Source organism: Eptesicus fuscus, chromosome 2, assembly GCF_027574615.1.
Source record: "Eptesicus fuscus isolate TK198812 chromosome 2, DD_ASM_mEF_20220401, whole genome shotgun sequence".
In the NCBI taxonomy this organism is placed as follows: domain Eukaryota; kingdom Metazoa; phylum Chordata; class Mammalia; order Chiroptera; family Vespertilionidae; genus Eptesicus; species Eptesicus fuscus.
This window is the reverse complement of record NC_072474.1, coordinates 92427404-92445190: the sequence shown is the minus strand read 5'-3', so window position 1 is coordinate 92445190 and position 17787 is coordinate 92427404. Positions and strand designations below refer to the sequence as shown.

Below are 17787 nucleotides of genomic sequence, written 5' to 3'. Positions count from 1 at the left end.
CCTGTAAAGGCGGCCCGTTGGGTCATCTCTATAGTCACTTTCCCTTATACGCGATCCAATGATTCCAAATGAAATGTAGCTTTGGCCAAGGTCTTTAAAGATGTAATTTTCAATATTTTCCACAAGGTGGCAGAACATCTCCTTCACAGAAGTCCCAGCAGACTGACACAAAGGATGGGAAAAGAACTTCAAGAAACTAGTGCATATTTTTCAAAATATTAATTTTTCTGCAACTTAGTGATAAAATTTTATTTTGGGGTTGGTAATTCTAATCAAGCGTTTGGCCAGCAATGTGCCACATGCCAGGAGACAAGGAAAGTGTTACAGAGCTCAATTTGTATTTTAAGGTATTAAAGTAGGATGCGTACAGGGGAGAGACAGTAAAATAATGTGAGTTTAGAAACACAAGCTACCCAACCACCCAAATCTGGCAAGGACTCGCCTTCTTGGTAACAGAAGCATGAGAGGCAATTATTTTCAAAAGGTTTGAATATACAGAAATTTAAAAAAACAGTTTCACATGGAAAAGTGCCACAGAATAAACAGAGAGATAAAAGTGACTACAAAAAATATTTAAGATTCTAATAGTAGAGTTTTGAATTTTAAAATGCATAGGGATGAAGCACAATGTGGTATACTGAATTAGATCCTGGAACAGAAAAAAAGACATTAGAAGAAAAACTGGTCAAAATCAGAATAAAGCATTTAGCTTTGTACCAAAGTTAATGTCTTCGTTTTGACACCTGTACTAGGGTCATGTAAGACAGACATTAGGGGAAGCTGGGTGACGGGTAAAGGAGAATGCTGCACGGTCTTTGCAACTTTTCTGTAAATCTAAAATTGTCCCACAATAAAATTTTTCATCTAAAAAATGCATAGAAAAATAAGACAAACTGATAGCCAATAACAGAGAGAAACACAAAGAGTTTCATAAGAAATGTCCTGTCTCGATGATGATTTAAGAAAAGGAAATTGGAAAGTAGGGGGCAGTCGCTCACATGCAATAAAACAAAGACAAATAAAAATGGCAAAGCCTGGAGCAGAGTAGGCAGTGGACAAAGAGGTGTATTCGAGGACAGAAGCCATGAACTGACAGCCTTTGACCTGGTAATATCAGTTTTAGCAACCTACATCAAAGCAATAATTTAAAAGAAAAAAAAAAGGTCACCTATTTTTATGAAATCGTAGATCTGCACTGTAGTACTGAAAATTGTTTCTGTGGCCAGTGGGTGCCTAGACGAACTCTGGTGCTATAAATCACATGGGACATTATAATGGAATGAAGAATGGCGAACTGAGGATTGTAGAAAGGACTATGTGAAGCCATTTTTAAAGAGCTCACTATATGCAATGTAGCATCCTAGACCGGGCCCTGGAACAGAAGGACATTAGTGGGGTGGGGAGGGAAATGTGGATCAAGTTTAGTTAATAGTAACTTCTTAGTTTTGACGGTCGTGCCATGATTATGAAGATGTTGTTAGGGAAAGCTAGGTGAAGGGTATATGGGAACTCAATCTCTGCGATTCTTATAAATCTTAATTTTTTGTTAAAGTGAAAACGAAGAGCTCAGAATTATACACAAACACCTACTGTGATCAACTACAAAAAGACTTACTGTATAAAAATTAGGTGGGCTCGAGGAACATTTCCAGAGTTATAAAAACACTTTGCTCTTTGGGTGGAGGGCGGGGTGGGGAGACAGACAGGCATTCTGTGTTGCCGTTGCTATTTAGAGGTCTCGCTGGACTAACCATGATCAGGACGCCCAGACTCACAGAGGACTGGGAAGTGTCCACATCCTGACCGTCTAAAAATGTGCTTTTTGGCGTGTAAGTGTCATGTAGGGAATAAAGAAGAAACTTTCTATAATAACTTTTTAAGGAACCACTCCTCAGAGACTACACTTATAATTTCAGGGTACGTGAAATTAAATTTTTTCTTTTATAGACTAGAGGCCCGGTGCACAAAATTCGTGCACTGGGGAGGTGGTCCCTCAGCCCGGCCTGCACCCTCTCGGAATCTGGGACCCCACAGGGGATGTCTGACTGGCAGTTGGATATCCCTCTCGCAATCCAGGACTGCTGGCTCCTAACTGCTCACCTGCCTGACTGCCTGATCACCCCTAACCACTCTGCTGCCTGCCTGATCACCCCTAACTGCTCGCCTGCCTGCCTGATTGCCTCTAACCACCTCTGCCTCGGCCCCTGCCGCCACGGCTTTGTCTGGAAGGACATCTGGAATGACATCCAGAGGGTCGTTCGGCTGTCTGGTCTAATTAGCATATTATGCTTTTATTATTATAGACATACTTTCTGGTTATTGCGGGGGAGGGGTCGCACTCAGTTTCCTAGTACATGGCATGTAAATGTTTATCTAAAGAAGTTACTTATACAAAGCTTGAGCATTTGGAAAATCCTGGTTTTCTAGCCATTGGTCCCCTCTTAGGTGCCCGAGGCAACATTAAATAGGTGAGGAGCGACTGTGAGGGTGGATGGGAGAGGGGGTTGATGCGGGGGTAGAGGGGGGAGAGGGGGACTCCTCCAAAGTGGCTTCATTCAAGTCAGTTCTAAATTCACTGGCTTCTTCAAAATTTGTAAAATGCAAATGCATTGGGGCTGTTGGATTTTGAAATAGCTGTAATGCTGAGAACATCTTGGCTTTCTCCACAGGGCTTCCCTTGGCCCGATGCCATGAACGGTGGCGTGACCACATGACCACGCACCCCGAGGAGAAGCACATCGGACAACAGCTCAGTGTCTGCAAGGGGACTAAGCGGTGGCCGCAAATGTGCACATCGGCCAATCACCAGCGATGCAGACCCCCTCCACTCCAACCCCCTCCACTCCAACCCCCGCTTCCTCCTGCTGTGGGCCCACCTTTATCGTAAGTCCAACTGAAATGATACTACTGAGGAGGGGTCTGAAAAACGCTGCACCCACTGCACTTCTAGAGTCCAGAGTTCATCTCGGCCTCAAGTCAGACCCGCAGGCGGGTCCACCATCCCCCACCGGTTTTCAGAGAGGGAGTTTTGCTTGGGTGTTTGTCCTTCCTTTCCAGTGACTAATGCTGTGAAATACCAACATTAGACAATACCCAAATTTCTCTCTGTCTCTGAGTGCTTGGCATTCGTGGAGGACACTGATCACAGTATTTGCTGGGGGCCCCTAGAGAAAGCTCCCAGTGAAGTCTAGTGGGCAAGGGCGCTGGAGCCCCATGGCCTGGGCACCAATCGTGACTCCACGACTGATTCGCCGCTGACCTTTCCAGGCCTCGGCGTCCTCATCTGCAACATGGGGACAATGGTACTTGGCCCCCTACATTTTTATGAGGGTGAGAGTCAGAGGAAATAAATCTTTAGGATCACGCCTGGCAAAAAGTTAGCCCTCAATAAAGACTCATGATGACAGTGATTTTAGGACGAGGTACTAGAAAAACCATCACATTCCACAAGGAATGCTTTTGCGCTCTGCACAGTGTGATTCGTATAAAGTGGGGTTCAGAGCCCTTTCCCCTCCCTCTATGCTTGGGGTTCTCAACAGCAACAGTGACTTTCTACAGCACGAGGACCTTGAGGTCCTGGGTGGGCGGGGCAGTGAGAAGCGGGTGCACTTTGCCGAAGTCCCTCCAAGATTCTGAGTTGCCCTTAGAGGTTCGTGTCATTCACCCTCAATGCACACAGGCTGATGCACTGATAATGCCCTTATCTTTCTGCGCCTCCCAAAGAACACATTCCTTCTCATAAGTCTTCTCGTATCTTTTAGGGAACAAAGCAGGGTACAGAGTACATAATACAGCGCATGTATTTTCTTGGTTAGAACTGAGCACAACTGCAGCACCTTACGAGAAAGCTGGCCTCCGCACCAGCACGAACACATTCACAACAGGTGTGGGCACAGACCTGCCGGCCACAGAAAGGTGGCAGGTAAGAGCTCGAAAAGCAAAACACCTCGGAGGGAAAAAGAGAAAGCGTCGACTTCGGTGGTATTTCAGCCAGGCCTCCATGCCTGGTACCAATTCCCTCCCCGTTCCAGGCACCACCCTCTGACCCCTCTCTTGTCAGTTTCGAACGGTAGCTTTAGGGCCCTCACTGCCCCAGCCCTGGAGGGTGGAGAAAGAGCCCTGGCCGGGTGGCAAGGTTGTTTGGAACACCATCCCGTACACCAAAGCACTGTGGGTTCGATTCTGGGTCAGGGCATGTACCTAGGTTGTAGGTTCCTTCGATCCCCAGTTGGGGTGCATGTGGGAGGCAGCTGATCAATGTTTCTCTCTCACATCAATGTCTCTCTCTTTCTCTCCTCCCCCCTTCTTCTCTCTCTAAAACCAGTAAAAACATATCCTCAGGTAAGGGTTAAAAATAAAAAGAGTGGAGAGAGATACTGCTGCCGCTCACTCCTCCTCCTCCAGCCTGTGCTGATGGCCCTTGTATAACACCTGGTAGCAAAGCAAATGATTCACATCCCACCTTCCTTGGGCGGGGGGCATGCCTTGAGGTCCTCCATCAAGCCCTGCCAGTCGGGGGCACAACCTGAGTTCCCCTGACCCAGCATACGGGGTGCACCTTGATGGAGGACTTCAAGGCACGCCCCCCGCCCCGGTCTGGGCTGGCCCTTTCCCCTCCCTCTAGGCTTGGGGTTCTCAACAGCAACAGTGACTTTCTACAGCACGAGGATCTTGAGGTCCTAGGTGGGTGGGGTAGTGAGAAGTGGGTGCACTTTGCCGAAGTCCCTCCAAGATTCTGAGTTGCCCTTAGAGGTTCGTGTCATTCACCCTCAATGCACACAGGCTGATGCACTGATAATGCGCCCTCCCCCGCCCCCATGGGGCTTGACAGGGGACCTCAGGCTACGCCCCCCATCCTGGTGCCGGGCCAGGGGAACTAAGGCTACGCCCCCTGCCTGGCAGGGCTTGACAAGGGTGGGATGGCCGGGTCTGGGTCTAGCCCAATGGAGGGGGGCGGGGGGGGGCGGCTGGGTCTGGGTCTCACGCAATTTTGAGGTGCATGTGGGTGGGCAGGGACTTGACTCTGGGTCCCGTGGCGTGCCCCAGACTCTGACAGGAGGAAGGTTTTCATATACATTTTACTAATTTTCTTTCATCTCTGAGACTTCTATTATAGAGAAAGGGCAAACAGTAATATTAAAATATTTCCTCTAATTAATCCCCTTTTAATGTGCACGAATTTCGTGCACCGGGTCACTAGTTTAAAAATAAATAAAATAAAATAAAATAAAGGCCAGCATGCTAGCAGCAGGCCAAGGACTTTTTCCGAACAGAACACTGCCGGCTCCGAGCGGCCTTCGTGCGATCAGGCTGTGCTTGGAATGAAGCCGAGCAGACGAGGAGCAGTGGAGTCAGCAACCATGAACCCTGCGTGTCTTACCAAAGCCATGGCACTTCGGCAGTTTCCGGCAAAGGAGTCAAGGCTCTGGGCCTGCAAGGTGTAACTGCGACTAAGGGAGCCTGTTCCCTGTTTCATTCACAGACACAGATCTGTGATTCACAAAAAAATATCTAGAACCAGCTTCATAATTTGCAAATGAAAATGAAAATTGGGGCCCCCTTGTTCAAAAGAGCAGGGGAAAAAATGCTGCAAAAGTACTAAAACATGAAACGTCTCACTTTGGCATTCTCTCTCTCTTGACTTACGGTGTTTTTAGCTTGTTATTTACTGTCACGCTCCCTCGGGCATGGGGATACTGTCAGGGTGAGTGCAGACCATCCCAGGCCCAGGGGCCCTGCCCACCCCCACAGACCATCATCTTCTGGGTTCCCCCTCCCATCAGAGATGGCGAAATTGAGCCAGGAACCTCCCTTTTCCATGGACTTACTCCCCTAACCCCCAACCCAAAGCAGACAGGTGTCCCTCAAGTTTATTGCAACATCTGCACCAGGACATTGCTAGGTCCCTAGAATGAGAGTAGGCAGGCTTCACCCACCAGAGTCGCCCACTAAACATCCCAGGTGCTACCAGCACTGCTTTGACCCTTCCCGAGACACCGTGGACCTTACGTGCCCAACACCAACTCTCCCCATGCTCACGCTAGGCTCCTACTGGGGTGGAAGGCAACAGAGGTGGCTGGATGGGGACAGGGATAGGGAGGTCTGGCAGAGTCTGGTGTAGGGAGGTGGCAGGGCTGTGCACAAGCTAAGGCTCCAACCCCTGGTGCACACTCCATTGCCCCACGGGACTCACTAACACACAAAGTCAAAGATGAAATGATTAAGAATTTCAAGGCGGCGACTGCATTGAATGAAACCCCAGGCCTGAGGCCCTGATTCACAGCACAGGGCCCTGTACAACGGCATGACACCAAGCCCATAAGGCTGGCCCTCGGGTACCCCACCGGAAGGCCAAAAGCAACAGTTCACTCTCACTCTCCATCATAAAGCGTGCCTGCGCTGATGACCGGCACGGCAAGGAGGCTTCGCCCTGCACAGGTGTGAGGCCACCCTGGAGGAGGCGGCGTGAGGGGTCTCATACCACCTGCGAGGCAGAACCGGGTTTACCTTTAAAGGCTTCTGAAGCCCATCCAGTCAAACAGTAATTTTAACTTGCCACGTTGTGCAAAAAGCCGATACAGGCAGAGTCGTGATGATCACAGAAATCCTCCCAAAGCTAACGTGGTCTATAGGGATTTACTTTAAGTGTTGGGGAGATTAGAAAAGACAGCGCATCGAGGGATAATTACTTAATAAGTGGCTCTGGGTTGATGGTTTGTAAGAACTGGGCCATTATCCAAAGTCATTACTTTGAGGTGAGACTATAACCTAGTCGCTGAAAGCACGTTTTTACCAACCTTCGCTTCTGGGTCACTGTTGATACTACAAGAATCGTCATCATCAGCATGTGGGGCATTTCTAGAAAAAAAAACACAAACAAGCAGGAAATGGGACTTAGAATTCTATTGCAAACTCTGGTGGCAAAAAAGCCACCCATCACGGCTGGGCGTCCCAATGCCCTACCTGAGCTTCAAAGACGCATAGCGTAGTGTTGCTCCTTCAAACTCTTTGAGACTGGGGTCCGGGTTAACGGTGGCTGCGTGCAGATCCTAGAGGAAAACAGACGCCTGTTAGTGGAGAATGGGGGAGGGCCCGTGACACGGCTGCAGATATCATGAGAGAGGAGAGTCCTCCCGGCCGGAGGCAGAGTGCACGTGAGCGTAGGCGGGAGGAGGCATGCAAGGGCTGCTGGGTGCTTGCTGGCTCCGTGCAAGGTGCTGCTCACAGACAGCAGGCAGCCCGGGGCAATCAGCTTGAAGTCATTCGCAAGGGGAGACGTCAAAAAAAAAGGCCACGTGTGTGTGAGCTGGGCGTCCCTAGCAAGAAGCCCCGTCACTCCGTCCCTGCCGAATGCATGATGCTCGCAGAGAAGAGAAAGGTACAGCCACAGCCATGCACAAAGGACAACACAGCAAATGATCTAAAAGCTGACAATATACTTGCCTTCCAAATGTCACTATTAATCTTTCCCCCATTCAGAACAGCAAAATCACTCCATGGCTGTTTCTAGACATATAATTATTCACACAGGGGGAAAAAGCACATTGATTTAAAAAAAAAGAAAAGGAAAGAAAAGGAAAGAAAAAAAAAAAAGACACAAGACACGGTTGTTAGCATTGATATTCACAGGATGGGTTAGGGAACAAATTTCACTCTAACAGCCACTTGCTAGCTCACTTTCTCTAGGTCTAGATGAGCATCCAAAAGACTAGGCAGCAGGAAAGAGAGGGCACTTTACTTACCGAAACACATGCCTGAACAGTATTAGCAGACAGAGAACTTGTTTGCTAACTGCGGCCTTACAAGCAAACAAAATGCTTCCAAATATTAAATCCCCAGCACAGCTAACCCCATTGGGACCATTATCTTTCCCATGAACCAAACAAAGCTGTTGTCTTAGGTAGGGGTGCAGGGAGGGGTGCACTTGTCAAGGGCCTGGTTTGGAAACTGAGGAATGTCCCTGGCCAAGGGCATAAAAAGCTGAGGGGTCAAATTATTTTCATTTTAAAGAAAGAAAAAGGACAACGAACGGGGAAAGAGTTAGCAAGAAACAGCCTGACATCACCATCTTGCTGAGCTTTATCCCAGAAAAAGCGAAGGTAAGTTCCTCTAATCCATAGAAAGCCCTGCTTCTCGGACACACAAGCCTCTTCACACATTAATTAACATTTGTTCACTAAACACAATTACAGAACAAAGCAGGAAGCCTTGCCTTGGTGGAAGAACTCTTACAATAGATCTTTGAATCCAAACAAAAACTTCTAGTGGGGAAATTCCACCCCCCCCCCACTAGATTGAGTGAATATTCAAATATTTTTCATCTAAGATTTGGGGAGATAATACTAATCAGGCCCAGGGACACCCTTATGAATTTGTTGCATTGACTCAGTGGGCAGATCTTTTTTTCTCAGATAATAAATCAACAATGGAAATGTCAACTACAGTCCTTTGACAATGAGTTGAAAGCACCGCCCGTACCTTTAGCTCACAACATTAATACAATTTTTTAAAACCACTCAAAGCAGAAGGAGCCACGTTCCAATAGCCCGGGTGTTGAAAGACGCACTTATCTAACTCTGAGGGACTTTGCAAGGGCAAAGCCATGGCAAACTTAGATCGGCGAACTCTCTCGCACGCTTGGTGTCTCTGTTGCTTTCTTCTTGGACTAGGCACCTGAACTGCAGTTTTTCAAAACAAATTAGAACGTAGGCCACTGTGTTTATCTTTAAAATAAACTCTTTTTATTGAATAAAAGAGTATGAATGCTGCCCAGTCTGTTACCTCTTTCCTACTCCATCCCCCAAAGCAATGTTCGGCTTTCACTGAGGAGAAAATGAATAATGCAGGAGGGTCTCCAGGGGTTAGCTGAGGGTGCCTGGGAGCCCCCTGGCATGGGTGGGCTCTTGTGCATGTGTGTTTTCCAGGGGAGATGATCCCCAATTTTTCTTATATTTCCAGAGGGGCCAGAGACCAAAAAAGGTTTAGAGTCACTGTTGTAGGGGTATCGAGTAGAAAATAAAATTTAAGCTAAAAATCTCTTTTTCAAAAGGAAACTAGTTCTATTTAGCTCCGAATCATCATCATTGTTTACATGTGATCAATCTTTGGTTTTCACTTAAGTCAAATTTGAAAGAGGATATCAGAACATGAATTAGGAAGACTAAGATCACTGTGTTTTTGCAGAGAAATTTTTTCTTAAAAGGGTGTATGTCTGACAAAAGAAATCTGAAATTGCTACTTATACTTAAGAGATACTCTACTGGGACTGGGGAGGGTTGAAAGAAGAGTATTTTTTAAAAACAAGTATTCAGAAAAACCTGCATCATTTAATAAAAAGTTCTCTGTAAGTGTGTCTAAAAATGTTTTATGTATTTACTCTTTGGAAGAAAGGGTCCCCGTAAAGTAAAACTCGATTACAGTCCTAAAACTACATGAATCTAGCTCTCATGCTACGAAGACACGAGTCAGCTGGCAAGCTTCCAACAATCACCCTTTACAGATTTAAATAAACAAAGGTCTAATACAGTGATTTTTAAAAAAAACTTAAAAAAACATGGGTACTCCTCAAGAAACCCTTTCACACAAAAATCAAGTTAGGAAAAATAGAAACTGACATTTTATGTTATGGTTAGGCCAAAGACCTTTTTTTTCCTTCTGTATTTAAAAATAGTCATTAAAGATTTTTTTCTCTTCAATAAGTAATCATAATTTCTTTTTCTTTAAGGACAATGGAATTCAACAATTTGTTTTAAATGTTCAGAACCACATATTCTATTCATCTATTTTTTTTTTTAATTAAGGGGAGAGAATACAATATTGTAGCTAATACATTTTTAAAAAAATAAAACAACCCGCCCTCACTGGTCTAGCTCAGTGGATAGAGCGTTGGCCTGCCGACTGAAAGGTCCCAGGTTCAATTCCAGTCAAGGGCATGTACCTGGGTTGCAGGCATATCCCCAGTAGGGAGTGTGCAGGAGGCAACTGGTCGACGTTTCTCTCTCATCGGTGTTTCTAACTCTCTATCCCTCTCCCTTCCTCTCTGTAAAAAATCAATAAAAATTATTAAAAAAAAATAATAATAAAAATAAAACAACCCAACAGAGATTCTTTGGTTCTACAGGAAGTCTGCAGCCGCCCCAGCCTGTAGTCTGGATGGTGGGAGTGAGCTATGAAAGGAGAGGAGAGACAAAGAGAAAGCCAAAGAGGAAAAGGCAGGTGGTGGGCAAAGTCACAGCACGAAGACAGGGGGACAGGGTCGTAAGGGAAGAACAGAGACCGTCTTCCATGAGCCATGACCGCCTGGTTGATCATCTCTCGGGCACAGAGAGTGATGGTCTGGCGTTAGAGTTACAGCTGGGGACACATTCTCCGGGCGCCTGACCTGACCTTGCCCAGGGTCAGCGCTTCTGACCCTGATTACGGTGATTGTGCTCCATTCTGGGTTCTCAGGCAGCCCTGGGGCCTAGCTCCTCAGAGACAGTGTGTCTGGGGGACTGACCCAGCGCCTGGAGTGTGGTACCTTCGTGACCACACAGCAGACGCTGCGTGAGGATGAACCCACCAAAGGAATTCAGTTCTCTAACCTTGCCCAGAGAGAGTTTTCTTCTTCCATATTTCTCTGCTGAGATCTTGGAAAGCAATTCCACAACTCACACAAAACCCTACTTTCTCCTCCGCCCTCTCTCCTTAAGGAACTGGGAAGCACCTTCGGGCTGGAAAGAGTGTAAGGAAGACTTGCCTAAGGGCTATTAGTTATCCATAAACATATTTTGTGTAGCTCCCTCTTCTAAAATTCAACCTCTAAGTGATTTGGAACCAGTCAACAGACTGGGGGGAGATGATCACGGGCCAAATTTCAGCAGCAAAAGCTTCCTGGCCAGTTTATAAACGTTCGAAAATACTGCTGGCACGTGGAGATGAAACATTATCCGCTGTGCTTAACACTTCCCCAGTCAGCTCTGGAACGTGATATGTAAAATCGTCAAACTGTAAGGAAGCCGTCAGTCCTAAACTTTTGTGGGGCTTAGTCAACAGATCTGGCACTCACTCTTTTCTAAAAAGCCAGCTCAGAGAAAAGCTGAATAAAATATGCATTTCTAACACAACGTCTTAGAAGTTTCTTCTCTCCGTTAACATTTCCCTTTCTCTCGTGTTTCCAAATTAGCTGAAATAGAGTCTATTTAGGGATCAAAGAAATGGTGTCAGAGAAATAATCACGTCTCTTTAACGGTTGTTAGGACCTGAGATAATGTTATCAAGAGAAGTCATTTTCTGGAAGGTTCTGCATATGACACAGCCCTCGTCTGGGGGAGGTGAAGAGATTCCAGGCTCTCCAAGACCCTCACATACAGTATAGTGAGGCTTGGGACGAGGGGGACCTTCATTCAAGCTCGACTCTACCGGGGGTCAGGTGCGTGATCCTGAACAAGCTCCTTCCACTCTCTGTGTCTCAGTGTGGTCAAATGGGAAACGAGAGTGACAAGTCTGGTGCCAGGTGCACAGGGTTTTATGAGGACTGAGGTGATAAGGCATGAGCCTGGCCCTGTAAACACGCAATCACCCTCATTGCCTCTGATTTAATATCCGTTGCAGCATCTGCACGCCCTGGGTACCTGACAGCTGGGTCTTTCCCCCAGTACCCCACTTGTTCTCTCTACTTTTGCCCCTGTGATTGTAATTCATTGGCTTTTATTTTATTTGTTTTTTTAATTCTTTATTGTTTAAAGTATTACATATGTCTCCTTTTAACTTATTGGCTTTTAAGTCTGCTTGGTTCTTTGACTTAATGGGTGGCCTTATGTACAGGAAAAACATGCATGAAGCAAACAACGGAAAGGTTCATCTGAAGAACACCTTATCCCATTGGCCTATCAAAGTGCTGGATAGGAGTCACTCTCCCTCTGAAACTTCAAAAACTACACATCCATTAGCAAAGTTCCTTGGAAGGATGAGACTTTGTCAAGAACAATGGCGTTAGCAACAGAAGAGAGGAATGGAACCAACAGGGAGGAGGAAATCCACTCAGTCCTGGGCAGAGCACAGGCCCTGGGGCCAGAGGACCGGATGAATGCCCACCCCAACACCAGCTGCCTGCTTACTCCAGTAAGTGAGCCTCAGCTACGTCTTTTCTTAAATAGGGAACATGATGGCGGTCTTCCCTGCCACATGAAGAGTCTTGAAGGAACAAATGAAATGACATCCATGAAATATCCTGAAAGCCACAGTAAGTCATAAATAGCAGCAGAGGCTGAGCAATGGGGGTGTGAGGGAAACCCTGTACTCTAGGATGGGGGAGGGAGGGCCAGGGGAAGGGACCCCCAACCTGTAGATGGGAAGAAGGAAGCAGGCATGAAGAGGGGGAAGAATAGGCACAACTGGGCATCAGAAAAAGGCTCAGGGGTTAGAGATGGACTCGCTACCTGACACTGGCCCCCGGGCCAGCTGCCCACCTGTGCTGCATTCTTCCCAAAACAAGGAATGAAAGTCTACTATAGTCACTGAAGAAATAAAAATCCGAGACACAGAAACCGTGGGGTGCCCTCCTGGACACCACCATCCCCACACCCTGGCCCCAGGAGGTGAGCTTTAGAAGGACTTCATTTCTCCCACATACAGAGGACAAGAGAGTCACTGAACACAAATGGGAACCCAAAGATACTCTAATCTCCTCCCCTCTGGGTCCAAGTGAAAGCAGAGCAGGCTGAACCCCCAAAGCCAAGGAAGAGGAGTGAGAAGCACTCGGGCCTGTAATTCAGGAGGATTTAGGAAGTCCAAGTTCTACGCCCAGTATTGCCGCTGGTCACTGACCTCTCTGTGCCTCAGTTTCCCTGTCTCCGATGTATGGACACTGGTGTCAAACGGCCCCTTCCCACCCTGGCATTCTCTGGCTGTAGGGCCCTTCTCATTGGTGGAGATGGCTGAAGGGTCGCATTAGGGGAACGAAGCCTTGGAATGGAGAAAGACTCTAACAGAGACGCCAAGAGCAAAGGTGTGTGGGTAAGGAAGAGAGAGGATATCCGTGCCTCAGTGAGAACTGGCTCAGATTCTGGGAGGCCACTGCCACGCTCTGTGAGCATCAGGGCTGTGTTCGTTCATCTTTCTCCCCCGGTGCACCTAACACAAGATGAATAATTGACAGAGTGGAATTTGCTCAGGGAGCAGGCACATGATGCTTCAATGAAATGTTATCAAAATCGCCCGGTGATAAACAACAAAATCCTACGTGGCTCAGTAACAGCAGGATGTGGTGGGAAGGTAGGTTTTACTGCCCCCCAGAGAAGAGCAAGCAAATAATCGAAGATGTAGAAAACAAGATCTCTTTCCTTTTCCTGCAGGAAGGGTGATAATAGTTGCAAATATATAGAGGAGCTTTGCAGGTAAGAGATGCAGTTCAAATGTCATCCATGTCCCCAAAGTAAAAGAAAATGGGTTGTTTAAAAAAACAAGATTGTGGTCAGAGAAAAGCAAAAATGTCATGGTGTCGGTGATCAAATCACTTTTCTTACATAAAAAAAAAAAAAGCCATGATATAATTGTGACCTTTTCCAAATGTAATTCTCTTGACTATTTCATTAGCAGGATTCACAGAGGTTCTCTGCAGGACTCTTTATATTAATAAATACCACAATGGAATTTTTTTTTAATGCCTCAATTCTTTGTTTAAACATTCCGATTTCTTCCTCAGGGACAGCAAAAATTTATGCTGCTCATTATTTCTAAAATCACGTCACTTCTGCTAAATAAACAGATCCTGTTTTTAAAATAGAAATTAAGCATTTAAGGGCTCTCAAGGGTTATTCTTACAGACATCCTCTCCATGCAATCCAATGAACCCAAGGATAATAAGATATGCAGTAATTATAAGACGTCTGGCCAAGAGACGTTCTTCTGTGTGTAAATATTTTATGGAGTCAGCACCACGCAATGACACCTACAGAGTAAAATATTGCCTCTGGGAGCCCTGGGGAATCTTAACCACTTCTCATTAATCAGCCCCTCTTACTTGGTGTACCTAAAACAGTGTTTCAAGAGATCAAAAGCCATTAAAAAATGAAAACATCCCTGAAAGATGGTATTAACACTATTTACCAAGAGGTAGCATTACTCAGGTTTCAAATGCAACATGCACGATAATCAAAAAGCTTACCTGGATGACCTGTTGGGGCAGAAGCAATGAGTGTAAAGAGAAATCACCAGTTACATCCACTCTACTAAGCCGTTACAAAGAGACTCCGTTTTACCTCGCTCTCTGGGGTGGGAGATGGCGTTACAGAACTAAGCGAGCCTTTCCTAGATCCCTGAAGATCCGCTGGGACGGAGACAGGGCGCTCCCACTGCGTCGTTCCTGTTGGTATGTGCCAGTAATAGGTCCCAGCGATGTCGTTGACTCTTTTCCAGCCAGGAGGCAGATCCGGGTCAGTCTGAAATGAGTGATCACTCCATACATCTGCTGGGAAATGGAAAAAAAAAAAAAAGAGAGAGAGAGAGAGAGAGAGAGGGTTTTGTTAAAAGAGGAAACAAATTACAGTCTTCCAAGTTTAGTACCAACAGTCAGGAGAATTCCATAGACAGACGTGTCCAGAGCCCAAGTGAGAAGAACCACAGCCATCCAACGGATACAGAGCATGGTAAAGGGGTGATATGGAATAAAACAAGGGAGGAACTGGAAAGGAAGGATGATGTTTGAGAATCTACTAGTATATATATAAAAGGCTAATATGCTAAGTGTCCGACTGTCCGGGTAATGACGTCACGCAGCAACGCCCGACTTCCTCTCCCTAGTGACTAGCCTCCTTGCAGTTTCTTCAGCCCAGGAACACAACTTGCTTTATAGCCAGGTGGAAACATTTACACTTTAACCAAATGCCCGTGCCTCATTTCATTTGATCCTCACAGAAGTCCTGGAGTAGGTAGATAGGAGCCTCGGTGGAATCCTATTTTCTTTTCATTTGCTGGAAAATGGAGACTTAGAACATTTAGAAACTTGACCCAACTGAAAAGAAGACATGGTGGACCTTGAAAATGACTTCAGGTTTGCTCACTGCGCAGAATATAGTCAAACACTGCTGCAGTTAAACATTTTACCCTGTGTTCTCCCTGCGTGATCTACAACAATAACCCACTTGGTGCTGATATTTACTGCTGTGTTGCTGACAATTACTTGAAAGACAAGTTGGGATGCTTCACTGGGCTGAAAAAAGTTTAGCTACATCAGAAAGCAGGTCTAATTAAGCAAGTTAATTCTAAATCTACAAAAGGCAAAGTTGACTCGCGCATGCGCAATACATATAAAGCTCTTGATGGCGCTAATCGTATGCATGTGTATCCATTTGTCATTGTCGATCGTGAATTTGGTTGGCAAAAGGGCGAATAACGATAATAAAATATTTCTTCTAATTAATTTCCTTTCAATGTGCACGAGTTCATGCACCAGGCCACTAGTACTATATAATAAAAGCCTAATATGCAAATTGTTTGACCAGGAGTTCGACTACTCGCTATGATGTGTGCTGACCACAAGGGGGAGGCATGGAACATGGTGGGCGTCAGCGACATGGCACTGGCAGCGGGCAGCAGTGGCGGCGCCGCTGGCCCTGATGAGAGCGGGACCGCAGCAGGATGGTGGAGCATGTGAGCAGGCGGCACCAGGCCAAGGTAGGTGTGAGCAGGGGCCCAATCACCCCACTGATCGCCCTGCAGATGGCAACCAGCGGCCGGCAGGCCCTGCTTGCCCGATCGGGGCTGGGCCCTGGGCTGAGATGGGGAACTGGGGGGTGGGGGTGGGGTGCGGTGGCCAACCTCCCACATGGCCCGGGCAGGGGCTGCGACGGAGGTGCAGTGAGAATTCGGGGTGTCCGCCAAGCTCGCTCTCTCTCCTCCTGCACCCTCCCCTGGGAAACCAGGGCTCGTGCGCCAAGGAAGTCCCCACACTTAGGTGCCAGGCCTCGTGAGGAGGCCTCCCCACAGCCATGCGGCCTCTTCCGAGTGAGCCAGGCCACAGCCACTGGGACTGCAGGGGCCGGTCGGGCTCCCCGTGGGTTCACACAGGAGCCGGTCTGCGAGGCCAGCTGGGAGAGAGTGCACTGCCCACCTGGCTTCTGTGTGGCACTGGTGGGCAGCCCAGAGGCCCACACTGCACCCTGGCCTACAGCGTCTGGCCGCACTTATTGCATCTCCGCGTGGGGACTTGGGCACCATGACTCAGGCAGAGGGGGACACATGGGGGGCCCAGAGGTCAGCTGGGACCTGCCTTTCCATGCCAGATGCTTGTGCTTTGAATGCTGGCCAGGCCTAGGGACCGCACCCGTGCATGGATTTTGTGCACTGGGCCTCTAGTATTTATATAAAGGACCCACTCACTGTCAAGTTATCCAACACCTCCAGAATCCTATGATCAAATTAAGACTCTATTTGTGGTTAGGTGCCGTTGAGTCAGCTCTGACTCCTGGTGGCCCTATGACTGAGTGATGGCCACGGTGTCCTGTCCTCAACAGCCCTGCTCAGCTCCTGTAGACCCAGACCTATGACTTCTTTCATGAAGTCACTCCACATTTGGACTTCCTCTTTTCCTGCTGCCTTCTATTTTTCCAGCATTATTGTCTTTCCTAAAGAACCCTGACTTCTCATGATGTGCCCAAAGTAGGGCAGCTTCAGTTTTGTCATTATTGCCTCCTGTGATGTTTCAGGCTTAACTAGCTCCATTATCCAGACTTAACTACCTAAGTGAAACTTACAAGGTTATGCACAAAATCTATTGAATCCATTTATAAATTATTAGTAAAATTTACTGCCTGATATCCTATAACATTCCCAGCAATGAATACAACTCGTATCTTCTTTTAACCACTTTCTATAAATGAATACTGACTGTATTTCCACCTTTTAATAACTCCTCCCATTTGATATAAATATATGCACAGTAGCAATGCTTTTTATAAAATTCTAGAACTCTAAATTGCACAAAGAAGATTCTCAAGGAAGACCACCTGGGAAAGCCTTGGTATTCAGGAAGGGACCAGGCCGACTGTAAAACCAGGCTAGTAATATCTATAATAATAAAAGCGTAATATGCTAATTATAATGGACAGCCAAATGACCTTCCGACGTCCTTCCAGACAACCTTCCAGACGAAGCCAGGGCTGCTAGGGCCGAAGCAAGCCGCCATGGCTGTGAATGCTGAGCCCCTTGCACGAATTTCATGCATAGGGCCTCTAGTACATATATAAAGTCGGGTGGGTGTGAAATATGACAGAGAATGGTGGGGACTGTGGCAAACTGGCAAGCATGTGCAAAGTCCAAAGGCGTTCAAATTCAAGAAATAATTTTTAAACACTGCAGGGGAGGTGGTTAATAAAATTAATCAGCCATTCCCTGGCCTATGTGAATATTTTATAAGTTTACTAAATAGCTATATTTGCTTTTTGAAAATCTCTTTCTTGACCTTTTTTTTTTTTGAGTTGAATCTGAAATGGATTAAAGTGCCAGAGAAGGCAGGAGAGGAAAGAGGAACAGAATAAGAAATTCATAGAGGCAGAGGCAGAATGGAGGAATCACAGACAGCCCATCACTGCAGGTGGGTAGAAAAACTTAAGAAACTTGAGCTCTGAATCTGGGGATCACTTTATTCTAAGGATCAGGTCCTTTTCTTGGTGGCCATTCAGAAAAGGCTGGAGTGCAATGCAAATGAGAAAGCCTGTGGGCCTTGCTCTGTGCAAATGTCACTGCATCACGTGGGCCGGCGGAGGGAAGGCTGCTACAACCACCACAGGAAAGAAAGAAGCGAAACAA

At 46.7% G+C, this 17787-nt stretch overlaps 1 protein-coding gene across 1 annotated transcript in view; it reads right to left on the bottom strand.

Moving 5' to 3' along the window:
• The window catches only part of APBB2 (amyloid beta precursor protein binding family B member 2), a 339921-nt gene that overhangs the window by 91291 nt on the left and 230843 nt on the right, over window positions 1-17787 (bottom strand). Inside the window, exons 7-10 of the mRNA XM_054729387.1 lie at window positions 14241-14449; window positions 7444-7506; window positions 6964-7049; window positions 6798-6858 (exon numbers count right to left, since the gene is read on the bottom strand). Coding sequence (XP_054585362.1) covers window positions 6798-6858; window positions 6964-7049; window positions 7444-7506; window positions 14241-14449 — 419 coding nt within the window. The remainder of the gene's footprint in view (window positions 1-6797; window positions 6859-6963; window positions 7050-7443; window positions 7507-14240; window positions 14450-17787) is intronic.